The sequence below is a fragment of the Epinephelus moara genome, chromosome 23, assembly GCF_006386435.1.
Source record: "Epinephelus moara isolate mb chromosome 23, YSFRI_EMoa_1.0, whole genome shotgun sequence".
Taxonomy (NCBI): Eukaryota; Metazoa; Chordata; class Actinopteri; order Perciformes; family Serranidae; genus Epinephelus; species Epinephelus moara.
In genome coordinates, this window is record NC_065528.1 from 12,898,429 (window position 1) to 12,925,725 (window position 27,297).

A 27,297-nucleotide genomic window follows, 5' to 3' on the forward strand; every position below is an offset into this window, starting at 1 on the left:
TTCCAGCACAAACAAAGGCTTGTGAAAGCCATGAGAAAGTTAATTTTCAGTGTTTGTTCTCTTGAGTGAAGTACTGCAGAGGAGAAAAAGAAAAATGCAGTGTTTGCCATGGTCAGATTATGGATGACCTTACACACAACATGGGTTCAAGTTTACAGTAATTATACTGAAAGAAGTATTTAACTGCTGGAAAGATGGTCTATTCATAAAACTAGGATGTCTTTGGCACAAATATGCTTGAAATTGGTGCTACGTGACCAGTGAAAACTGAGGAAAAGGGCTGTGACATTCACTTTTGTTTAAAGGGATATTTGGCCGATTTTTAACTAGCTTTGTATCATAACAATGTGGGTTGTATGTGTAAATGAACGGTGGTAAACTTCTCTCCATCTAACCAGTGCTGAGATGTCCATGCTCATCTCTCAGCTCAAATCAGCCATTTGACGCATTTCATGGCATCCGTCAGATAAAGTGTACAGAAGCGGATCAAGAGAGGGACCTACCCCCCTGTCGGTCTCTCTCCCTAAAACTCAGACCAAACTCTGATCAAACATTAAAATCAAGCAGTGCTGATTAAATTCCAACCAAGATTCTGTCACTGTATTGCCTATTTCTTACCTAAATGTCTCAAAAACATATTTTAGTGCACTGTTTGCCTGTAATGTGAGAATTCATGAACAGGAAGTGGGCAGCATATTGTTACCTGTATAGAACAGGCCGAAAAAATGAGAGCAATGATAAAACCAAGAAGTGCTGATCAAATGTGAACCACAATTCTGTTACTGTGTTGCCTATTTTTCGTCTAAAATGTTCTCAGCAACATGTTTTTGCTTAACATTGTTTCCTATCAGCCGGCTGCCACATTCTTTCCTGTAGAAAAATCTCTTCTCCTCTCTCTTGATCCACTTTTATAGTGTGGATTTGTGTCTGTGATGGCAGCAGGCCTACAGATATGAGGTAGTACGATCTGTACTTCAAGCAACAACCCTACAGCAATCAAGTAACCAAGAGGGGCAAATGAGCAGGGTGTTCTTGGCGCTGGCAAGATGGAGGGAAGTTTACCATAGTTCATTTACACATACTACGCACACTGTTAAGATACAAAGCCAGCATAGTATCCCTATATGTATTGCTGGTTTATAGACAGTGAAATATGGTGTTTTAAAATGTCACTTAACCACATTTTATACTTCTGTTCATCAAAGGAACATTCTACAATGGCTTAACTCAATATTATGATAACAATAGTGGCCGGTCATAAAACCAGAGAATATAAAATCAGTATTTGGCAATAAAATCCATTTTCGGTACACAACACCTTTCAACAGCCCTGGCCTTTAAAGTGCTATATCCACGGTAAGTGCTCATACAAAGTGTTGTTCCCTTTGGGACCAAACCTCTGGCCTCAGTTAAGACTCAGAGAGATTTGCGGGGAGCAAGGTTTGCTTGCCCGCGGGTGTGCATGCAACACACAATCACCTGATGTGAGGCTTTACCTCTTCCTCTTCCATCTATCAATCGGGACGTGCCCTCTGCACCCTCAAATCAGTCTAGCCTGGTCCCATTACACCACAGTTTATCCATTTTTCAGAGAGGGAAAAAGGTAGCAGTTGCAGCGGTTTTCATGGCTTGAGAGAAGAAATGTTTCAAAACTTTAGCTCACAATTTGTGACCTTGGATGGGATCAATGTTTTCCAGTTGGGACAGTTTAAATGTATATGGCGATAGTTCTCTATTTCTACTTCAGTTTTCAGTGAGAAATGTGTGTACAGTTACTTCTCTTGGGGACACTGGTGTGTATATCCAGCCTATATGTCCATGTAAGTGTTGAACATGTCCGTATGGGTTGAATGTGGGTAACAACTGAGGTGGGCTTGAAATTGTCCATTTTGTGCACCCTAAAACTCTTTTGCTTAGAGTGCAGTTTGACAACTAAACAATTTTACTGTTGGAAGCTTTAAAATGCTCATAAACGGCCCTGAACTATTGGCTCACAGCTGCGGCAAACTACTTTTAAAGGGATTTGGCAGTCCGGAGACCCAGTCTTGCCCATGAGGTAACTTAACTTAAGCCCATTAGCCTACTTTACTAAGTGGACACAAAATAGGGGCACAATGGGGCCAAAACATTATTGCTCACTTTGGCCCCCCTTACAGTATAGCTGAATTGTCCCAGTCATTACAAGTCACAAACTTTTGGTAATCGCCATGACACATATGCCCTCACGTGTCCATTCTGCCTTCTCATGAATCATTCATTCATAAAACGTCACATTTTTAAGTTCCCTCTTCTTCACAGTAGCCTCTCTGCCCGTCAGTGGACAAAGTGTCCAGTCTCACAGCTGTCTCCTCTCCAATTTGCATGTGTTGGCTTAGCTCCATGTTTGCATGTTTCAAAGTGGTGTCAGGAGATTTTTAATCCACACTAACATCAAGATGGACATCTGAGTGGAGTTGATGGAATTAATTGAACACACGCAGATGGACATGGGGAATCATGTGGATTACTGCATGGATTACTAGCGCCAAAAGGGAACCATCAAGTTAACAAGCATGTGCCAGTGTGTAAACTAGTCGAGGAAAGTTGTGTTGTAATACTATAAATACCAAGAACGGGAACTACAATGGAGGAAAAAATGGTTGTATTGCCTTCCTGTTATACCTGTTTATGCTCATATAAAACTATGAAAGACCTAAAAATTCAGATACATTACCTTTGGACCATCTTCAATCTGCCACAAATCCCCTCTTGTCCATTTGAACCACTTAGTTTTCAGAAAATAATCTTTACTCTGATTACTTGCACACTGTTGTTTTGCTAGGTGTGTGTCTTTGCATTTTGTTAAAGTTAAAGACAATTTCTTCTAAAATTTAATACATTAAATGTTTGTTTGGAATGTAGCTTAACCAAAGCAAACCACAGAAATTTAACTTGAGCCAAAAGCTGAGATGGTAGTTATTCTGCCAGTACTGCTACTCTGCTACGGCAGCCATCTTTACCAAGAGTTTAGCTGTTTACTCCCCATTATGACATGATTTAGCTTTTGCCTTATCTAAATATGCGGAACAACAACCTGAAATACGGAGATGTTAGTTCGTAAATGTAGACATTTTTCAGTTGCAGATTAAAGCTACGAAAAAGTAAGTAATACCTCTTTCACACCAGTGACCAGGGTCAGACCAGGGTTATCTGATCCATGTTATCAATTCAAACCACACCAACCAACCTGGGTTAATCCCTGGTCATGACAGTTCTGATCCGACCTGCGTCACAATCCAGGTGCAATGCATACCAATGATCTCACGTGCTAGAAGTGGGTGAGGGGGCTAAACATCATATTCAGTGGAAAGCTAACGTTGTTGCACACTGTGCTACAGCACTTCTTGCCAACAGCAGTCAAAAACAGCACAACGATCGAGGACGGGAAAAGCTTTTTCCAGTGTTGTTTGGAATTGGATTTTTTGTTCTTACACAGTCACCAAGGGATGGTCTAATGAAGTTGCTGATGGAGATCTTTAAAATTCAAGTTGTGCGACAAGCAAGACAAACAGAACTCATGGCCAAAACTAACAGACGTTGCAATGAGTACCTCAGGAGAACAAGCGCTTTACTATTGTCCTCAACGACTACTGCTCCTTACGCCTCCCTTGGTAAAACAACAAATTGGCAAATATAGTTCCAGGACCAAAGGTGTGGGTGTGCTTTCTGGGCAACAATGAAGCGTTTTGAGAGCAATGGATGGCACAGTTTGGCATGTCATGTCCGAAGCCATTGATCCACGGTGCCATTGTTTTGTGGTGGTTGGCCCCAGTTGTTAGTGACCCTGACTGTGTACCATTTGCAGTGAAATCAACCCTGGTCCAACCCACCTTTCAACTTGGGTTGTAAAGCCAACTCAGTCAATGCAGTTAACTGTTTCAAACACAAAATTAATGCTGGTTCAAGCCTGGTTGAGCCCTCTGTTTCAAGGGGGTTTAAATTTAGGCAAAGGCCAGTGATGGCTAGCTTTTACCTCACTGTCTATGGTTGTCAATTTGATACACTGTCTCACAGAAATTATATCATATTTTCTATGACATAATTTCTTTCTCACTTAATTTTCACAAACTGTATTTTGGCTTTTTTAGGGCAGTGCACTGTTGAACTGAGGGACAGTACACCTGCAACTTGTGTGAATATGAAAGGGTCTAATATTAAAGGGTTAAATGAGGTTTATATGGTACATTGCATGGACACCAGGAACATTTTAACTACAAAAATTTCTGGTCTTAGACTTGTCTTGAGCTCACCTAAGTCCCTTTCCCACAGAACACAGAACCCACTAAAATCTGGCTTTTGTCTTTAATGGGGGAAAGGTTACAGTCGGTATTTACCTCCAGGACAAATGAAAGAAACAGATTTTAAAAAAGAAGTAGCCACCATTCACTGGGCTCCATGCTGCTTTCTACTGTTTGCTAACTTGTTTTCCGGCACGTTGGTGACGTCAAATGTGACATACGTGAGAAAAAAACCCAGTAAAGACCTGCTTGTCTACTGCAGAGCTTCATACACGGCTCTAGTCTACTGGTAATGGAAAATAAGTCTATCACCCATTTTTAGCAGGTTTTCCAGTGTTTCAAAAAAACGGCATATACACACTAATTTTTGTGTAAAAAGGCTGCATGAGTGAGAAAACAGTTTACTGTAGAGAGATTTTCAAGATGTCAGTCCTGTTGTTCAAATGAAAACTGCTGTTTCAATTATTTCTAAAAGCACTGAATCACTCACACTATCACTACAGCAGGAGAGGTTTATTTGTATTTGCGCGCTCTTCAGTTACCACCGGACCACAAAAGTAAACATAAAGGCATATACACAGAGAAGAATTGCGGACACAAACACACTTAAAGCATCGCACACAGACATCCCACTTCCATGAGTGAGATAGCGAAGGCCCACTGCATTTCTCCACAGTGACATTCTGACACCTACATACAGTAAATACCTGTTTTCGCTCTAACCTCTCTGAACGGATTATTAATACAGAAGGACACTGTGTAGCCAACTTAATCAGATGAAGTGAGTCGGAGAATGAAAGGCTACTAAAAAAAAGAGGAAGGGAAAGTGTGTATGTGTGACGGCGACAAAGAGGGAGAGAGAGAACACACCACATTAGTCCACATATGATTTATTCCCCCCTCTAGGTGAAGGAGACACCATTTGTATTCATTTGCCTTTATTTTTATCCTAGATTCATCTTGCCTTCACATGCCTGTCACCACCATACTAATATTATTTTGGCCATGTGATGTCCCATAACTGGCTCTTATAAAAATTGCCCCAGCGCGACAGGAGAGGATGATGCCCAGGGAGCGGGGGGAGGGGCTCTATTTTACTTCATTCATCTGATTTTATTCTATTTTTTTTACAGGGAGATTAAAAGGTTCCCCTGGACAGGATGGTGTGAAGGGTGGGGATAATGATGTCTGTCCTCCTACTGAGGGACACACTAACACTCACACATGTGCACACACACACACACACACACACACACACATTTTTATGTGCGTGCGCACTTAACAGAAGGCCTAGCTCTTTTTTTTTTATTACTGGCAAGGTGAGCCAGTGGTGCTCCAACCCAAGGACAAAGACAACTGTGACCACAATCCTCCTCGCGGGGCTTTGCAGAACAATTAGATGAGAGCGGAGGGTGACTGCAGTTGGGTTTCAGGACAGTACACACACACGCGCGTGCGCGCATACAAACACACAGCACAAATAAGGACACAGGGCACGAATGAACCGAAGCAGATTCACATGATGTACAAACACATACTAAGGGGATTGTTAAATATTTTAGGGAATATCATTCACTGTTTTGCCAAGCAATAGATGGAAAGATTGACACCACTCTTATGTTTGTGTGGTAAATATGTAGCTGGAGCCAGCAGCTGGTTAGCTTAGCTTAGCTTAGCATAAAAACTGGAGAAAAAGCTACCAAAAAAAAAGTCTGTGCAGCAGCCAAAAAAACTGACATGTAAGTAATATATACAATAATATATATAATTTGGAGATTTCAGGAAGTTACTGGTCCCAACCAAGAAATGTGTATTGGTTAGCTTAGTTTAGCATAAAGACTGGAAATAATTGGATAAGCTATAAAAGGTTAAAAAATAAATTCAAAACAATATGTGTACCAGCACAAAAACCAACATGTAAAAACAACAATTTGGAGACTCCAGGAAGTTACTGGTCCTGACCGAGAAATGAGTATTGGCTAGCTGGTTAGCTTAGCCTAGCATAAAGACTAGAAACAGAGGAAAAGAGCTACCAAAGAGAGACAGAGAAAAAAGAAAAATATGGGTACCAGCACAAAAACTGACAAGTAAATATTTTATACAATTATATTTGGAGATTTCAGGAAGTTACTGTTCCCAACTAAGACATGTGTATTGGCTTAGCTTAGCATAAAGACTAGAAATGGGTGGATTAGCTACAAAGGTTAAAAAAGCAGCACAAAAACCAACATGTGAAAACAACAATGTGGAGACTCCAGGAAGTTACTGGTCCTGACCAAGAAATGAGTATTGGCTAGCTGGTTAACTTAGCTTAGCATAAAGACTGGAAACAGAAGAAAAAGCCACCAAAAAGAAAAAAATCAGAGTATCAGCACAAAAATTGACATATGAAAACTCAATTTGGAGACTCCAGGTAGTTACGGGTCCATACCAAGAAATTAGCATTGGCTAGCCGGTTAGCTAAGGTTAGCATAAAGACTGGAAATGTGGGGAAACAGCCTGGTTCTGTACAAAAGCAACAAAATCCACCTACATACACATGTAAAGCTCACTAATGAACACATTATAATTTGTTTATCTGAACTGTAAAGAAACCTAAGATTAATAAAAAATCAATAAAACATTAGCATGCTGTATTTGTGGGGAAAATGTGTCCAGATAAAGACAAGTGCTTTGTCTGTGAATGCTGCGAGTTATAATGAAGCTGATTTGTGTACTTGTGTTTGAAAGTGTCTCTATTAAGTCATGTTTATTGTGTTTAGTGTGTGTTTTGGATCAACTAAACTTTACAGCACTTCACAGAAACTCCACCGCCAACTAGTGTTTTGGAGGCGTAACTGCAGAGTGACACAGACACACCACTGCACAAGTATAAATACTCACAATAGCGGAGGCCACATGCATATGCTACGACGTAGCCTCTGCATAGCACTGACGCAAAAGTATAATTTCTGCTTTAGTGGGGCCCCTTCTAGCTACTGTATGACAGCTGGACACTGTTAGTTAGGACAGTTAGCTACCTGAAACTGTCATACATGAGTTAGGTGTCACCATCAGGGCTGCAATGGGCCTCTTTGCCCCCCAGAATCTAGGATCCCCACTGCACATCACAGCTTATGAGACTGCAAAATTCAAAACTGCCAATTTAGCAAGCTATTATCTACATTCCTTTCTGACTGAAAAGAACCTTTTTCAGCAGGTTGTAATAATTGGATTCTGACTCATGATGCAGACTTTCTACAAATTGTCCAAAAACAAAATTTTGCCCACTTTAAACATCTTCAGCTCACGGCGATGCATACAGAACCTTCCCCTCTACCCCTATTCCCCTCTCCCTCTTTGTCCTCCTGTCTTCCACGCCGAGTCCTCGCATTCAGCTGGTGCATCCATCCGGCCGAGTGCACCCAGCTGCACGGCAATTACAGGTTGGGGGTTCGGAGCGGTACACAACAACAAGACGCATACATTATTAAATGAACCCATGTTCAGATGAAATTGCTAAGCCAGCCAATAAAGGTAAATTACCAAAGACAAAACGCTGCAGCAAGAAAAAGAGAGGGCCCTGCTCCGAAATTGCATTGCATTAATGAACAACATCATTTCTGAAAATGGAGAGGAAACACCGAGTCGCACCTATCAGCGCAAGACAGAGCGCGGGGAAGAGAGAGAGATGGAACACAACATTGACTACCTAATTATGCATTTTATCATTTCAGTCACAATAGAGTGCCTTCCTTCTTTAGTTGCCCAGTGTACTCGTGCAGCTGTTATTCCTCCGCTTTAATGAGGAAGATAAAGAATAAGCACAACCGTGTTATATTTACATCTACCGACCACCAAATTACTTCACACTGCAGCATCACACACACACACACACACACACACACATACATACACACAACCTCTGAATCATGTGAAGGCCCTGTAGTCAGAGTCCCGTCATATTTCAAGCTAAACATTAAAAAATGCGTAAAAAACGATGCAGCTGAGCGTGTTTTTGTCCGTCATTAAAGCGCATATTCGAGTGTGCTGAAAATTAGCCAACATGAGCTTAAAAGCTTGATACAAGGCAACGGGTAATTGCTCTCACTGTGTTGCTGCTTGTGTTTTGACACTGTAGATATAAAGACTAGTGCAGATCACCTCCCCTTTCCCCTCTGCTATTGACTTTCCCCTCACGTCCCTGGCAGTCAAAGCTAGCACAGATCTTTGACTCCCGGCTGAGCTGTAATATCATGTTGCAGGTCCATCAAGTTGTGTCCCCTGCATCCATCCATCCATCCGTCCATCCATACGTCCAACTACAAAAACCAGTGCCCCCCGACCATCTGATTCCCTCGGGCTCTTAAAAAAAAGAAAAAAAAAGTAACAGTAATCACAGGGAGGAGATGAAAGGAAGATAAGTGGGTGCAGGAGAGTGGAGGAGATGTACACTGCAGGGCTCCGACACCCATCATATGGAATCAGCACCTCGTGAGTAATGGGGGTTAAAAAGGGAAAGCGCTCTCTCTCTCTCTCAGTGCCAGATGGGCTCGTGTAGGTTTGGATCCAGAGCTGTGAAAGAGTGAGCGAATGAGCGAGTGAGTGAGCACTCGCTGCCCTCCTTGACAGCTCCCTCCGCTGACAAGCAGGCGTCAAATGGCGAGGAGGCTCAGGAGATGATTGGCCCACCTCGTCCGAGCTTCCATCAAGAACTGGCAATAAAAGCCGCTCTGCAATCCAGCGCCGGCATGTTTCGCCGACGTCGTCACAGGCCGACATTTAGACGAATGCAGGGAATTACTGGAGAACAAGCTGTCTTTTTACATATTGCATTTCCATGTTTGCCAGAAGGGGAAATATTTACATCTATGTACATCGCTGAGGGATCGTGGCGGCCCTTGATGATGTCTGCTGGTAGATGACAAAGTGATTTCATTTTTTTCCTGAGGTGATGTCAAAGAAATGATTGGAAAACTGGAGATAGATAATATTTTTTTTCATTTACATTTTTAGTTGACGCTGTAAATTACTGACACCAGTCACGTCTCTATCCAACATGATAGCAAACATATGCAAAACAATCACACAGTCTTTTCTGCTCTGTTTATTTGAAGGACTAACCCTCTCCAAAAGAAACAACATGCATGCTGGATTTGGTTTTTACACGCTGGCCAAAGCATTCATTATTTCTACTTAAGACTGTTACCAGGAGTGACCTGCGTGCCACAGGCTGCCGTGAACAACTGTATAATTTTATTCAATATTCTCAGGTTTTTGTTCAGCGTTCTCACATTTTTATTTCATGCTGCTGGACTCTGTTTTTTTTCCCCTTTTAGTATGTCATTAAGACTGTGTGCTGTTATTTCCAGTCAGAAGCAGTGCTGATAGCAAAACAACTAGGACTTAGGTAACACAAGCTTATACAGCCTTGTTACAACCACGGATTTGACAGGATATTTACAGACATGTTATATTTTAACTCCATGCAATGTTAAGTAATTATTGCACATTAATGATTCTCACTTTTACATTGGATTATTTCTGTAATTTCCTGTATTCAAGGCTCAGCCAAAAGGCCATTTCCTGTCTCCAGCTTGTTCAAAACTCCCACCCTTGCAATGCTACACTGGCTACCCGATCAGTATGGAATTGATTTTAAACTGTTACTAATTACTTTTAAATCCCTACATGGCCTTGCTCCAACACACATTGTAGATTTACTTCTGGACCCTCCTATCTTCCTACAGCCTCTTAGAAAAGGAAACCACTGTGGAACTCCTTACCTGAGGAACCTAGGTTGGCAAACTCAGTGTCTTTGTTTAAAACACTCCTCAAAACATACTTTTTATCCTTCTTTTATCAATCTGATTATTTCTTTTTATGATACACTCTGATTTATCCGGTGTTGGCCTATGATCAATGTTTTTATTGCTGTTTTTATCTTTATGGTGTGCACTTCTTTTATGTCTCATAAAGCACTTCGTAACTGTGTTTTGAAAAGTGCTATACAAATGAAGTTTATTATTTATTATCATTACTAAGCTACAATATCGGATTTAATTTCTCATAGGGCTGGGAAATATATTGATACTATATTGATGATATGAGACGAGATATGGCCTTAGACTTTGGATATTGTAATATGGCATGAGTGATGAGATTTTCTGAAATTTGTCAGACTGTTCTATTCTTTTTCTCAAGGATAAGATTTTCCCGATGGAAATTCGTGTGCCAGAGATTGATCAAAAGTTACAAGAACATAATATAAAAACAGCAGAGTAATTAGAGGTGAAACTGTATGAGAATTGCACATAGTGAACAAAAATGATCACAGTTATCAGTATTATCGCAAGTGTGCTGAAAATGTTCAAAAAGTTGGCTGCCCATCTGGTTCAGGATTCACTTCAAGATACTTGTACTTGAGTATAGAGCCCACCACAGTCAGGCACCTGAATACATCAGTGATCCCCTCCATCCTTATATTGTCACTGGTTCAAAATGGCCTTTATCCCACCCTAAATTGTCCAGTGCCTGCTCCCTGGTATGTTTCTGTCTGGGGCCTTAGTAGCCTGTATTTGCTCTGTTTTACTTTCTTTGTATTGCTTTTCTTTATTAGTTATATTGCCTTTGTTTTTATTGATTGCATGTTTCATTGTTTGTTTTATTGTTTGATTGTATTTTGTGAAGCACTTTCTGGATTTCATGTCTGTGAAAGGTGCTATATCAAAATACATTTTATTGTTATTTTATTATTAAAAAAAGTACTGATACACACATTGAAATAATTTCATCAAGTTTTAAATTGAAAATAGGGAATTGCAAATGTACTATTATTGGCCGAGTATTTCTGGGCAGTATTTGCTGTGAGTTTATCAAAGCAAATTTTAGTAATAGTTCTGCAATGTATGGAGAAACTGGTAACCTTTACATTCCTCTGGGTAATAAATGCAAAGTGTATAAGGAGTAAAGCTAACACACGAGCCTGATGGCATCACAAGAAAAGTAAGATTTACTAAATTTACTAAAATACGTAACCTTAAATAGCACTGAAAGAAATATTAGCATGATATTGAAAAAAGTAATAAAAAGCCACTTAGTCATTATATCCACAATGCTGATTATTATTTACCAAAAACATTAGTGTGTAAATATTTTGTGAAAGCATCAATAGTCAAACCTAAAATATAATCAGAGTATTAAAACAGAGATATTTGGTCAAAAATACTTAGATGTTTGATTTTCTCCATATCACCCAGCCCTAATTTCTTACACTGTAGTACAGAAATGAGCTAGCAGAGTTTAAGTATTTTTAATACTATTTATATATTATCTTTAAGTAAGTTCTTTTATAATATGTATTCTTTTTAACTATGTTGTTTTTTTCCTGTTTACTGTTTTAATTTTCAGGTTTAGGTTTTACTGCTTTTTTAAATCCATAAATCCTTTGCTACACAGTAAATGATGTAAGGCAAGAGCCACAGGGAGTTGTAAATAAAGACACCACTGGGTCATTAGCATGAGCAACAACAGCCACTTTGACACAGTAAAAGAGTGAAGCCTAAAACCGCCTAAACTCCATCATATACACGCGTGCAGTATCCCCACTGCTGGACTAACAGGCACGCCACTGGTCACTGAGACTAAAAAGCAGAGATGTTACAGAGAGACAGTAACCATTATGCAATCGCAGTGTTTCCGCCACAGTTAAGACTCCAGACTGACTTGATGCCCTCCTCCTGCTCTAAATTGTAGCCTCGGCCCTGAGGGGGTCCGTAGAAGCAGTAATTATTAATTGTTCATAGCCCGTAGCCACGCGAACAGACATCGCCCCTTGGACACGCATTCACGGCGGAGGAACTTTTCTCTTCCAATTAGACCAGCGAGGTGGAGAGGGTGAGAGCACGGACCATCAAGCACGGCAGCGCCGGCGAGCGGACTTGTGGGAAAACTGGGAGGACAGGCGGCAGGCGTTCAGGAAAGGCACACTGCGGTGTGCAGAGTCAAAAGGCTGCGCCGGCCTCCTCGCCGCCTCTCGGCTGCTTCAGAGATGAAGACATAAAGAGAGAAAAAGGGGAAAATGAGAGCAAAAGGGAGCCAAGCTGTATTTCTCATGCAATCACATCCTTAATTCATCTGCTTTTATGTGTAAGTGTGCACATGTGTGTTCTGAGAGGATGTAAAAGACAAGGCGGGGAGTGAGTGACAGCCGAGCTGAGACATATTAGCTCTTGAGGATTTATGCGGCCGAGATGTTAGGATGACTCTGATGGGCTTACCAAGTGATTGGTGCGCTGGCCTTGCTGAGAATCCCTCTCCATGAAGAGCTCCGTAATACTTCAACACAAGGGCCCGATGGCTCATTTGAAAGCCAGACGCGGCACATGAAGTCAATCTACTGAGCCAACATCCCTCTTCATGAACACTTAGTGCAGAGTTGATCTTCAGCTGAATGATTTGGTGTTACACCAGGACAGAACGTAGCAGGAATTATACATAAATGTGTTTTTTTTTCTCCCTCCACCCACCAGAACAAAATTGCCTCACGGTGACTCACGGTTGCTTAGGTAACACTAACTTTCTGCATCAGACTAAAAAGAGCAGGATAAAGACCCAAAGTGACTGAAAGCTTCGGGTGAGCGCAGGTTTTCAGCTGCTTTTCATTACACTCACACGCGCTTATCGAGCACTTTTCAAGAAGAACTTTAACGGCCTCTTTCTCATTGGACTCGGATTAATTACAATAAAACACAGAGAGCAAGATGCACAACAATGGGGCATCAATAACCTCTGACGTTATCATCAACTCAGAACCTTGGAACACCTGGGTCCACTTCATCACCTTGCGTCTGTAGATTTATGAACGCCGAGTGCAATGGGTCCCGGGCAGGAGGGATGTGTGGATAATGCAGCTTCATTAAGAAAGAGCATAACGGCTCGCCTGAATGCATTATGGCATCTGTATGAACTATATCATCTGGGATATTAAATATTTACAGTCAATGTATGCATATGGAATTACTCCAGCGCACACACACACACACACACACACACACACACACACACGCAGGGGACGTCTTATTCATCTGTAGATGCATTAACATCCATCATTTGGAGGAAAAAAGAAATGGCAGCAATCTGTTTTTGCAAAAATGGTGCATCAAAGTGAGACGTGATGAAATACTCAGTTATCAGACACTTGGAGTCTGTGCTGGCAGCGTGTCATCCATTTCCACAATTGCATAACCTCAATTTTTGTTTATGTATATGAAAAGGAATGTTAAAATAAATGCAACCCTCAGTGTCTTTGATTAAGATGTCTGATTGGAAAAATCTCCAGTAATATACATTCAGTGCATACATATGTTTCGTGAAGTGATCCTTTAATGAGAAATTTAAAAAAACAGGTCATTTTTTAAAGAAGCGTGAAATGGATTTTCATTATTGAGGAATTCCGCGGGGAGGAGGGCTATAAAGCAACATAACGCAAGGTTAATGGATGGAAAACTTACTGTAACTCTGCCACCGAATGAAAGCCAGAGCACGACACTTTGCATTATTTTTATGCTAATGCGCGCCGCTCGTCAGCTATTTCGCCCTGCGGGGAAAACACAAGCTTTCTTTGTATTATATTTCTGCTTGTCATACTGCAAAACACAAAACTGGCTCAGTATTTCTGTGCGTGTAAAAACCCACAAAGAAGTTGTTTTGATATCAGTCACTCTGGAGGGAGAGCTCCACATTAATATTTTCCAAAAAATTCAGAGTGCCCAGAAAATAAAAAATAAAAATAATAAAAACAAAACCACACACACAGACACTCTTTTGGAACTTTGGCTCTGGTTCTGTCTCACGCCGTGTAAAGGCAGAGCCTTGACAGTTGGAGCAATCTGCCTCAATAATGTTCGGGGAGTGAAGGAGAGAAGAGTTCTGAAAAGCAGCAACATCTTTAGTTTGGAGTTTCAGAGAGCCCCTGCAGCTTTAAAACAAATAACAAACAACTGTGTTAGGGAATGCTGCCAAATTACTTGCTTGTCCTATGATGCAAAACGGAAAAATCAACCCAAAAATGAAGCAATGAAGCTAAACTATAATTACAGGAAATTTCTTTTCTACAAATATTACTAAACACCTCCTCCCTGATTATTCTGCATCCTTCTAGTGTTGTCACAAAACTTTCTAACTTTAAAAATATTAATATTCAATACAATTTTCAATGCCATATAGTGTAGATGACTGAGCATAAACTGTGAATATATGGTGTACATGACCTGACAGATTTATTATCCTGGCATGACTTCAGCTAAATGATTCTGGCTAAATTTGTGAGGAGTAGCAATTATTCTCAGAGCTGGCTGTCTGAATAACATAAAAACAGTAGCTTAAGTGACGGGAAACAGCTTTTAATGTGTGCTGGAAAGCTGTATGTGTGTCCACAGATACTGCGTATTTGTCAGACACTATCAATTGTCAACAACATATTTTGGCATTGTTGGCAGGATGTATGCTACAACAACCACAGGTAAATATTAACATTAAGGGAAAAAATTTCTATTCAAAGGTAATTATAACAATTTTAAAGTCTTGTTTATCTTACAACATATTTTGGTGTTGCTGGCAGGATTTATGCTACAACAATCACAGGTAAATATTAACATAAGGGGCAAATCTGTTTCATTCAAAGATAAATATAACAATTTTTAGGTCTTGTATATACTACAATACATTTTGGCGTTGTGGACAGGATTTATGCGACAACAATCATGGGTAAATATTAGCAATTAAAGGCAATAATGTGTATTCAGAGATAAATACACCAAGGCTGTAACATGACAACGATGCCTTTTCTTTTCTTGCTTAGTAGCAGAGAACAAGTGCAGCTGGTACCGTTGTATCAATACTACAAAAAAATTAGCATTGAAACCTTCCTAAATATTCATAATTGATAGGTGTTGATAAATCTATTTTTTACAACATTACTATCTATTTAATTTGTTTAAATGAAATGCCCAACCGACACGTAAAAAACAGAATAAATGTCAAACAAATTTTGGCTTTTAAACAATGCAACATAAACTAAGTTCTTGGAGTTCCTAAAGTTCTTAAATTATAAACCCAGCAGTAAAAATGTAATCTCTAAATATCACTGCCTGGAAGCACGGCTGGACCTTTCTTCATCTCACTCTGACACTTTATTCTCTGACCTAATTCACAAAGGGAATATAAAATAGAGTTCTTCCTTCCAGAAGTTTTTTATTTTTAACCTATACCATCATGTTCAGTGTCACAGCAGAACTGAGCTCTCACAGTAAGTGGTATTTATACTTCAGGCTACAGCCTGTACAGTGACACTTAAATCAGTCATTTGAAGCCTTTTGAGATGGTTTTATTTTGCCTACTTTCTCATATGTTGTCTTGTCTCTTTGTTTTCTTTCTCTGTCACCAGATCACTGCAGCTATTTCAATTCAAGTTATTTGGTAAAAGCAACATCCAAGGCAACAGGAAGCTGATGGATGATTTCCACCTCATAGAAACAACACAGACTGACTCCATTTACAGCACACTGATGCCAAAATGAAAATCTGGACACCACTGCACTTTTTATAAAATGATTTCTGATATGTTTCAAACTGCAAAAACAAATATTGCAGCTAGAAAAACTGTTATTCGCATGAGTCTACTTTTATAAAGAAAAGGGTTCATGTCTTTGAACACAAGAAAATCAATCAGACTGAAACTGGAAGATCTGTTATCATGCCAGGCTGGATATTGAAGCAACACTGAATTATAATGCGGAGATTTCTGGAGTGTCAAAACTGTGTTTTGTCGAAAGCGCCAGTTCGAAGAACAAAAGACAGGATGCAAAATGGTCGCGGGTTGTGTATCCTGGGTGTGATCTGTATATAAAAAGCACCATGTGATTTGTGTCCCGCTCCAGTTTAGAGGCTACAGCCTCCAAACCAGCACACCCAAGGAGAAGCATCCCACCTCAGGCTGCGGTCCCCATCTGCCTGCCCTCTCCCCCTCCTCTCTCTTTGACAAGGCCGCAGCCCCGTGGTCATCCGTCTTCAGCTTGCGCCATACATGTCTGTGTGTGTGTATGTATGTGAATGTGTGTGACACAGAAAGAAAAAGGCCAAAAGAAAGGAAAAAATAGTGAGAAGGAAGGACATAACAGATTCACCGCTGGACCATCTTTTCCAGTCCCGCTCCCTCTGGATAGCGCTGTGGTAGCGGCTAGCTTGCTAACTGGCTGCCGGAGCTGACATGACATGTTTCCCCAACAGACCGCAGCCCCCCTCCGTTCCCTCACTGGATCAAATCAAACCAGTGGGCTGATGCAGTGCGATTGGAGCTCTGGTACTGTCTAATAGCCCAGAGACTGAGCCTGACGCATACTGTTGTCTCTATCACCGCCTGATTCACTCCTCATATGCAAGTTACCCAGGGATGCGCGTCAAGCAGGATGAGGGTGATTTTCATAGCTTGCGATGCAGCTTTACAGATATGACAATGCAAGTTATGTGTTAGCAGAGGTGGAAGACGTACACAGATCCTTTAGTTGAGTACAAATAGAAATACCACACAGTGGAAATACTCCATTATACGCACAAGTCCTGCATTGAAAAGCTTAGAGAAGTATAGTCAGCAAAATGCACTTAAAGCATCAGAGGAAAAACACTCATTATGCAGACAAAAGGCTCCTTTGATGCTGCTGTGTTACACATACATATGCATTATGCTGTGGGATTATTATTATTGATGCATTTTCACTATACATTGATATAGAAAAGGCACAAAAAGACACTTTTTCAGACATTAAAATGGATCAAGTTACCACCAAGGTGTGTTAGTGTATCATTCATTCTCTATTTCACACACAAACGAGCATGCACACACACTGTATTATCTGCGGACCTAAGCCTCTTAAAACTGGTCACCTTTGAGGCTTTTCGTCAATGTCAGCATCCTGGCAAAAGGAGACCAAACACAAACACCGTCACCTCAGGCGGGGACTCCCCGCTGAGGTATCACTGCCACCGCCACAACCAGTGACCCTCAACAAGCTCCTCCACGTCTCTGGAGTCGCCCCCTTCTGCAGCTCTGTCACTCTTTCGCACTGCAGCCGGCACGAGTTGGTTACTCTCTGTTTCTCTCTAATAGCCTCTCTCGGTCTCTCGCCCTCCTAATAAGAATCAATATCAGCTCTCTTAAAAGTCATCAAGCACAGAGGTAAAGAGGCTCAAGAGCATGAAATTGCAGATGAGAAAGGGTGTGCTTATGCAACACCAGGCTGCGATATAGGCCTCGGACGGGTAGAGCCATCGAAGACATACAGTGGAGAGAGGAAGACTTTGAGAGTGTGTGTGTGAGACTGAGGTAAAAATAAGAAATGAAGAACGAGAAGGGGTCAGACAAAGACAGTATTTCATGCCACAGAGACGTGATTCGTGAAAGTTTGGTTGTCTTTTTTCCGAGTTAGTCTCCTTATAGACCCGCACATCAAACAGTGCAGCTACGGAAATCTTATCATGTCGACGGCTTATCTCCCATTTTCACCTCCTCAAAGCAATAAACACACAAAGAGCAACGAGAAGATGGGAAATGCACAACAACAAAGACACTTCAGGATCAGCGGCACTACAGCACTCTCTCCGTTTTCATTACCACATACTGTCCTGGAAGCCAGGTGAGTGTGCTGATGGAGCCGTGGATTATCCTGCATGCACGGGTTGCAGAGTCTGAGGCATGAAGGACACCGATGGTGTCAGCCAAGGCAAAGGCATATTACAACAGAGAGCAGACCTCAAGGACTCAAGTAGATTAAAACTGATTGAAATCCCATTTGTGGCGTTTGGGGTCTTTTATGTCAGCTTTCTCGCCTGCTCTCGCTCTCCTCTGATGTCCCCGAAGAGAGCAAGAGCCCGAGTCTGAATAAACAAATAAGATTGCATTTGTGGAGACAAGGATCTCAGATTTGCATGGCAATAATATCAAGCTGTGGGATATTGTAATATGAACAGCAATAAAGGTGTGTGCGTCTGGGTGTGGGTCTGGTTTTTTGATGGGAAGCAATGTGACAATATGGGAGGAAATGGTAAATTACTATTTGACATAGAAAAATATGCACACACAGATGTGCCTCTGTGATCATGCATATGTTCAGTTATCAAAAACAAATATTAAATTTAACTTTAAATACAATGCATAGCGCTGTAGTGGCATCTTGGACGGTGGGATAATCTAAATCTTTATCTGCAAAGTAACTAGTAGCTGCTGAATAAATATAGTTAACAAAAACAAGAAGTATCATTATGAGTGTGGAGTAGCAGAAAACAGAAATACTACAAGTGCAAATACCATAAAATAGTGCCTAAATGTCCAGTATGTAATTTTGGGGCATCTATTGTCAGAAGTGGAATATAATATTCTTTTATGTCCATCATCACCTGAAAAATACAAATCATTGTGTTTTCATTACCTTAGAATGAGCCGTTTATATCTACATATAGAGTGGGTCCTTTTCCATAGAGTCAGCCATTTTGTTGCTATAGTAGCCCAGAATAGACAAATCAAACACTGTTTCTAGATGGGGCCATTCATGTTTTCGACCACGGTAGTCTTAAGCCCCATTTCCACCAACACTTTCGGTATGGTACCTTCAGAACCAAAAGTAACCCCTCAGACATGGTACTTAGACCCTAGTGTTTCCACCACAAACAATACTCTTAAATGTGGGCGGGGTTGTTGTCAGTCACTGCTCCGTCCAGCACTAACTGTAGCCCCTTTTACACTGCCAGATTTTCCGCGAATGTTGGTCCATTTTGCCGGCAAGCTGCAAGCGTTTAGACACACAGAGCCAGATTGGCAAGTTGATCCGAGGCGCCCAATTTTCCGCCTCGTAGGGTAGTCATATTGGTGGAACCCTTTTAGTTTAAACAGACGGAGGCGGCCTTCCACAACGGGAGGGGCTGTTGAAGACTTGTGGGAGGAGCTGTTGATGACGCTGCACGTGCGAGCCACTGGCGGTGGATAAACAGGAAACAGCTGATAGCAGGAATTAGCGAGCAGCTAGTAGCAAGAGGGAAACGCAAACCTGACAGACACTGTAAAGATGAGCAACTGGGGAGACAAGGAATTGCGCGCCCTCCTTGTCCTTGCAAACGAAGAGGCCATTAACCGTCAGATGACGGGGACGGTGAAGAATGGGTCGATTTACGAGAGAATCACCGAAGGACTGACTAGCCGCTGCTTCCCTCCCACGTCACTGGTTACGTCACACACGCTACATGTTTTGTTACTTGCTCACGCCCCCCATTGCCCCGAAAAAGGCGCATTGTGTATAAACAAAAGTAGGTAGGCTGCATTTTGCCGCACTCCCCGATTTTGTTGTTATACTGCCAATGCTGAATAAAGACTGAGTGGGCTTTCCTGCAAATTTGCACAATTCCTGTCTAAAAAGGGCTTGCATTTCTTTATTACCCATGGCACAGAGGGAAGTCTGCACCTTGTCTTACGTCCACAGAATGAGGTTGCACGCCGACATTTTCAGAACAAAATAGAACATTGGATTTGTAAAAATAGCGGATTTGTACATTTAGTCCTTCTAAGGCAAGCTCAGGGCTTTACTGTGGTGGGAGCCCACAGGAATGATGCTCATCAAAGAGAAGCAGAAAAACATCCTTACATTTTATAGTTACAGTTTACTAATAAAACTCTCCACAGTATGAACAGTGGTTACATGAGCCTCAAAACCAGCCACAACTCAGCCCTGAGCAGAGTGACCGTCCCCTGTTGACCAATCAACAGACTACATTGTTCACAACTCCTCCTTTTAGTACCAGATCTGTGTGCTAGGTACCCCAACAGAGGGGGGACCAAAAATGGGGACAGTACAGAACGGTTCCATTGGTACCATCCACAACTTTACACAGTGGAAACAGAAAAAAAGTGTACCATACTGAACTGCTCGGTGGAAACTGGGCTCTACATACTTGGCACATGGAAGAAGTTCCAGTTCTGAAACCTCACTGCCAGATGCTGCTTAATCCTACACACTAGACCTTTATGTACAGTTACTTGAGTACACTTTATTAACTTAATATTTGTAGTTGGTAGTGCACATGGTTAGCTACCTACTCGTACTTTATCTGTTCTCATCCATTTTCCTCCACAGTGACAGCGAGGGAAGAGACTTTTGTTCCATGAGTTTATCCTGAAGACAGCTCTCTCCTCACCCACGGTGGCACACTGCCTGGAAGGAAGCACTGCCTTCAAAGCTAAAGTCAGGAAACAAAAGCCCCCCATTTCCAGTTAGCTGCATACATTTTAAGAAACACTGTACCTGATTGGCTGCATATTAATTTTCTAAATATATTTTTTCTGGTACACAGTAAATTCTCCTGTCAAAAGGTGCTGCCTAATTGTATATATGTACCTATACACCCTGATTAGAGAGGTATAATAACACACGCAGGGGAAAAGTCACAAAAGGACTGTGCAGCTTTTGCGACCGCTAAACCTGCATAAATAACACAAAAAGGAACCATGTAATTCCCAAAGCACCTCCAAAGGGTGAAAAGCATCTCTAGCTACACTGCCAGGCAATCAGCATCTTGGTGCTCCTCTGCTGTATCTAAAAACATGCAAACTCCATACATTTTTATATCATGTCATATGACTAATTATGCCAAAAAACTGGCACTGTTATATATAAATGAGCCTTATTTGAAAACAGTCCAGTTCACAGAGATCAGCACTAACAGCTACACACAGTTACAGAGTGATTATTAGCGTTGAGTGTAGGTGGTAACTGAAGTGCAGTGAAGGGGTTTACAGTAATCATGGCAGCAATGATTGTAGACAGGTGAAGGCACTGTAATGCCAGGTGTGCCTCTGTACCTTGTTGTGGGCTGGATATCCTTAAGAAATGATCAGCACCAATACCAGTACCCTTAAAGTTATACTGATACCAATGGAGTACTTCATCTAATACCTTTTTATACACCTTATTCGAAACCCATCATGTGAATGGAGTGGTGCCCATGGCAACATTTATTCTTTGCCTCATGGGTTACTGCAATCAGACACAAAAAAGGGTAAACTGCACTCAGCTGCAAAACTTTGTTGGCGTGTTTGCGCTGTAATGTCATTAGTGCAACACCTTTTGTAAATCGGACCTTGAGACGGTGCAGATAGCAGTTGCAACAGATGCGCAATTCACAGTGCTACCAGCGGCTGCGATCCATTCTTCCTAAATACGCCCGACGGTGTCAGTTAGTAGACCTAATTACATTCACACTGATGAGTGATCTACTGTAAAGTCTCCAATCGACTTGTATGTGTTTGAGCTGTGGGAGTAATCAGGAGCACTCAGGGTAAACCCAGCAGACTCCACACAGGTCGAAATTCAATCCCAGTGCCTCCCTGCTGAAGGCAGCTGCGCAAATAACCATCAAGTGCCCCTTACTCGTACTTCAAAGTAAAATATTTACTGGGAATGATTGGGATTATAGGCATTTTGTTGTAGGCGAAATAAAACTGCAAATGAGATTTAGGGCTCCTTACATTCTGTGATTTTAAAAACATGTAAAGTTGTGTATTTTATGTTACTGAAAGACATAAAAATGAATAAATGGAAAAAAAAACAACTCCTACAATAGAGACCAAAATCATTTCTGTCTGTCTGAACCCTCTCAAGTCGTATGGTAGTAGTCTCACTCTTCCTTGAGTCCAAATTAACATTATCATTATTACCTGTCTATTACCTATTTCTCTGTTTTATCTTTTCAATTTCTTCAAAGTGCTTTTATTTGCATTTTATTGTTTTAAGCTGCATTTAAATGCATTATGTCGGGCACTTGGAATTGATTTTCTGTGTGAAATGTACACAAATAAACTTGCCTTGCCCTGAGTTCGTGATAGCGCTCGCACATTTTATTGCCATTAATCTATTTGCATCTTTGTATTGACAAAACAACTATATGAGTATAATTCCCAGGTTTATTTCATTTATTTCTTTTTTGCTAAGGTAGTTGGCAACACTGCTGTCCTCGACAACTGCTGTCCACCTGCGCAGGTCTCTAAAAAGTCAGCTGATAAGACTAAGCTCTCTTCAGAAAAAACAGGAGTATGAAGCCCACACAAAATGCCACAGTGCTCCATGAAGCCCACGTTGTGACAAATACCTCCTGATATTATCGGGGTGCTGTGGGTTTATGCAGCATCAATACAACTTATTCACTGGCAAAAGAGGCATTTGTAAGGACAGCAAAGTGCGTCCACGGTGTAGGTGGGCATGTGGTCATGTCTACAAGATCAGATTGTTCTTTAAAGGGCTCAGGCAGAGCACAAATCTCAGCGTGAAGCAGTTTGGCCAAAGGAAGAAATTGAATTTGGAGAAAATCTCCGATGTCATGTTCGTCTGTGCCTGCCACACAAATTGGTATGAGCCTGTGTCCGTTAACACAAAGCCCTCTCCTCACATGATCAGCAGGTAAGGCCGGTCAAACAGCGCACCGAGAATAGGCAGCTCCGCCAATCAGATACACAACTGTGAAGGCACAGCCGAATCACGGCCAAAACAAGACATCCGAAGATACAATTCACTGCAGGTCGTTCCTAACTAACAGAGTTGTTTACTCTGCCTTCACCTGTGCACATCAACTCCCCTCCCACCCCAGGCTAGAGGCCACATCATGTGAGAAAGAGGCTCAGTGACAGGCGCCCTAAGAGGCAGTGTGGTGGCAATGGAGATGTCATTTAGACACGTAAGAAAACCCAGAGTCACAGCATCGTTCAGCCTCATCTGAAGATTCTCTCAGCTGTCAGTGAGACAGAATATTTACGAGAGAAATGACTCAGCGGCTCAAGAAGAAAAGCTTCCCCATTACATGTATGTAAGGAAGCCTCGACAACAACTAATTAGACTGCAGGATTTTCCCAAAAAACGATGTATAGACTCATACAGTAGTAATCCCTAAAGTAATCCCTCTCAATCATCATGCTTCTTCTGAATGTGAGCTAACTAGCTTGTAGTAAATGTTAGCTCACACTTAGTACAAGCTAGTTAACTTTTCTTTCTGGGAGAGGAATTCTGTCATGTTTCAAAAAGTTACGTAGTCTCACTTTAATGACCAGTCCGAAGACATGAAAGGCACACAAGCAACGTGATCCCACCTACTTTAAGCTACATATAAGCCATTTAAAACCTGTTAACTTACCTGAAAATCAGCTGCAGAAAGAGCTGTTTTTTCTGAGATTATGACAAGCTGACATTTTAGAGCAATATGGTTGTCACAGAAGAATATTTATATTTTACACAGGAAAATTAATGTGTAGGAGTATGCGTGGTAAAAAACAAAAACTCACTTAAGGTAAATTCACTTATTAGCTTTCACTAGTATAATTAGGTGAATATCAAAATGTATTCTGAGTGTGTAATTGTGCTTGGTAATTATGATTTAATTATTACTTTGCCTTTTAATGTCTCTGCAAATTTGTTACAATTATTTTCTTAATCAACTGATTAATGGTTTGTTCTTTAAAATGTCAGAATATAGTGAAAAATGTCCTAGAGTCTGAGGTGACAATTCCAAATTGCTTAATTTGCCCGACCAACACAACAAAACACAAGGATGTCAACGCAGAAGGGCCAAAAACTGCAGTTCCTTGAATGGCCACTTGGGGCTGGCTCCAGAAGGGAGTAAATCCCCATTGAGCCCCATGTTAAAGTGTCCAACTTTACAGCATAAATAAACATGTTTACAGCTTGGTACCGAAAAAAAAAAACGGTTTTGGTCTCTGCAGCTAATTTCAACATTTATGACAACTGTACTGGGGTTGAATTTTTATACAGCTCACCTGTTTACATTTTACTAAGGCTCAAAGTTATGCATAATCAGGCTGCTTTGATGGACAGGCTGTCTGCAAGGCTCAGCTCTCGGGCACATCCACCCCTCGCTCCTCTACAGCTCCAACCTCTCATCTGAATATGGTCACTTCTGGCTCCAAAAATATACTGTCTATGCCCAAACCCCAAAGCTATGGAATTGACTTCATATAGATGTCTATATTTGCCATATATTACTATACATAAACAAACAAAAAATACTAATTGTTGATAAATTGATATTATTATCAATGTCAAAATAGCTGCAATTAATTTTCTGTTAACTACATCATTAATTGTTTAAGCTCTGGCAGAAATAATAATATAACAAAAGCCCTCTGTGCTGAAGCAGACACTGTACCACAAGTGCCATGATTCCATGAAATATGAGCCCATCTGTTGGTGGGGGATTTAGAAACCCCCCTGAAGCCACTTTTTAAAATGATTCAACTGTAAATTGATTTGTTGCAGGCTTTACCAACATCACAAAGACAGCCCTGTGATCCACTTTGCTCCACATTGTGGGTTTATCCACCTTAAGCCCCTTCTTAAAAACAGCCAAACCCCTAACTGCCCTGATGACATGATTCAACACTTTGATATTGCTGAATTTTACACTTAATTTCCTTCATGTGCTTCAACGCCGACATAATCCAATGTAAAAGTCAGACATGCCTCGGGAAAAACATACTCATGTTTGAGTAGTTTTCATTGAAGTGGCCCCTTAAAGTAAGCGAGCTAAGCTGGGATCCCCCTGTTGCCCCTCCTCCTCTTACCGTCCACACAGGCAGGTCTGGCTCTTGTAGTTCCAGCGATCTGGCCCTTCTTACAGGCGCAGCGGGCCGTCTGCCTGGCGATGGTCCGCCGTGGTTGGCTGCTGTCCCTGTCCAGCGTCACAATCTCACATGTCCCCGCTGCCAGCTGGCCTGGAAATGACATTGCACCACAGGATGCGAGGTCAGAGAGATGAAATCATAAACAGGGCAAAATAAACTAGTCTGTCTGTTCTGTTAAATTTGTATTCTGTCACATGTTCAGTGGTGTTGCTCTGTTATTTTTTATAATCCTTTGAGCTCAATTGGCACTGTACAAATATTACCAAATTCCAGGGAGTGGGTCTCACTGGAGCCACAATATTTTACTGTATTCATCCACAGCATCCATTCTGATTTACAACACATTACAACAATTAAACAGCTTGTCTGTTAAAGCAAGACTGTAACTTTTGCTTAACAGTGGCCATTTTGGCCACAGTTAGGTGGCATTTACAGGATAATTACACACTGATTTCCCTTAATTTTCCAAGCTTCTATTGAGTAAGTTACTTGTTTTACTTTTGTTGTAAAACTATTGAAATGTTTATCTTTTAGATGATAAAATGTAGTGTAATAGTAAAGTCCTATCACTAACTGATTTCATAATAGTGCCCCATTTTACCACTCACAGTTCCCTCGTCTCGAGTCAATGGGTTTTTTGAATGGGCTTTTGGTTAGATGCTTGTAATAAGGTCTGTGATTAACACAAGCTTAAGAGACTTTCACATTTTGTTCTACAACATAAAATATGTCAGTAAATACCCCACTCCTGAATTTTGAAGCTTTCATGTGTTTTAACAAAGGCTGTTGCTAACAAGTGGCTAAATGAGACTACAGAACGTCTTCACGCCAAACACGGCTTTACAGTCTTGTTATGGTGTGACATTAGGTCATGCGACCGTAGTGTAGTTCATTTAAAGCCTAACATTAGCTTGTTACTTCTGTCAATTGCATATAAGCTTTAAAATCATAAAAATGGTGTTCATTGGTGAAGATTATCTTGCTGAACAAAACATGTGAGCGTCATAAATGTTTGTTCGCCACAGAGCTTATTTTCTGCAATAATCTAAAATTCAATGGAAAAATTCGATTCGATGCTAATGCCCACATCCATGGAGCACTCTATATCACAAACTGATTACGTAATGTCAGTTACAAAAGATAGAAGCAAGCTAGCTAGCTAACATTTACAACAAGCTACTTAGCTAACTAGCTTGTCGTAAATGTTAGCTAACCACCTTGTAGTAAATGTTAGCTAATAAGCTTGTAGTGAATGTTGGCTAACATTTACTACAAGCTATAGCTCACATTCAGTACAAGCTAATTAGTTGACATTAGCCACCATTTGCTACTAGCCACACCAGGCCAAGTGAGGCTGGAACAACAAAACCACTAATGTTATTATCGCACATCAATAGAAGCATTAAAATGTTGTTGAAACACATTCAATAGAAAAATACTCAACACTTGAAAAACATGAGAACTATGGTGCTTATATTATAGTGCACCTCTTTCCCACCTCTGGGAATGAACTACCATATACTAGTCGCTTAAAGGTTCAGAAAAGTCATTAAATCTAGCAAGAAAGTTGCCAAGTTGACTCTAACTACATTGGATAAGCTTTGAGGGATACCGTTTTTAAATGTGCACATTTATGTCAAGACACATGAGTTCTTTAGGTTTGACAGGCCCAAGATCCCTGACCTTGAACATTTTCAGTGGAAGTGCTCGGAGGCCATTAGAGGACCACAGCGGTGGCACTGAGCAGCTCACAGATGTGACTACATGTGTGAAGGGACTTTAGAAGACAATGAGGAAATTACTTTTAAATTTCAGCTACCTAAAGACTACCCACAAGCTATTTCTCATTAAGGGCAACATCCTATCAGCACACCTCTTTGAAGGTAAAGTACCCATTAGCCAAGAATGAAACACATGAATACTGATGAACTTTGTAATTGCTGCCAAGCCCCCCCATCTTACACACACATGCTCCATGCATTCAATCAGGTGACCTTAGGCCCCGTAGCCGGGCCCTTGCTGCTCGCAAATTAACCTTTGTCTGTGTGTGGAGGCCCTCGGGTGCCATCCTGGAGAGGCTTATCAGGATCTAATTGTGATTGGCAAGAGGATGGAAGTTGTGATTAAATCTGGACTTGAGTCCCGAACACTTGGGTGGCTGGCTTAATGAACTGAGCTGTGAGGGGTCACACCCGGGGTAATGGGGATCTATCAGGATTCATCCACATACTGTGGAGGCCATGGCCACAGATGGAGAAAATGTCTGTGTGCATAAAGTATAAAGCCATTATTAAGGTGTATGTATAAGTAGAA

At 41.1% G+C, this 27,297-nt stretch overlaps 1 protein-coding gene across 3 annotated transcripts in view; it reads right to left on the minus strand.

Moving 5' to 3' along the window:
- The window catches only part of tafa5a (TAFA chemokine like family member 5a), a 212,822-nt gene that overhangs the window by 61,043 nt on the left and 124,482 nt on the right, over positions 1–27,297 (minus strand). For all 3 annotated transcript variants that reach the window (XM_050036702.1, XM_050036701.1, XM_050036703.1), the window contains exon 2: positions 24,925–25,074. In XM_050036702.1, the coding sequence (XP_049892659.1) occupies positions 24,925–25,074 (150 nt within the window). The remainder of the gene's footprint in view (positions 1–24,924; positions 25,075–27,297) is intronic.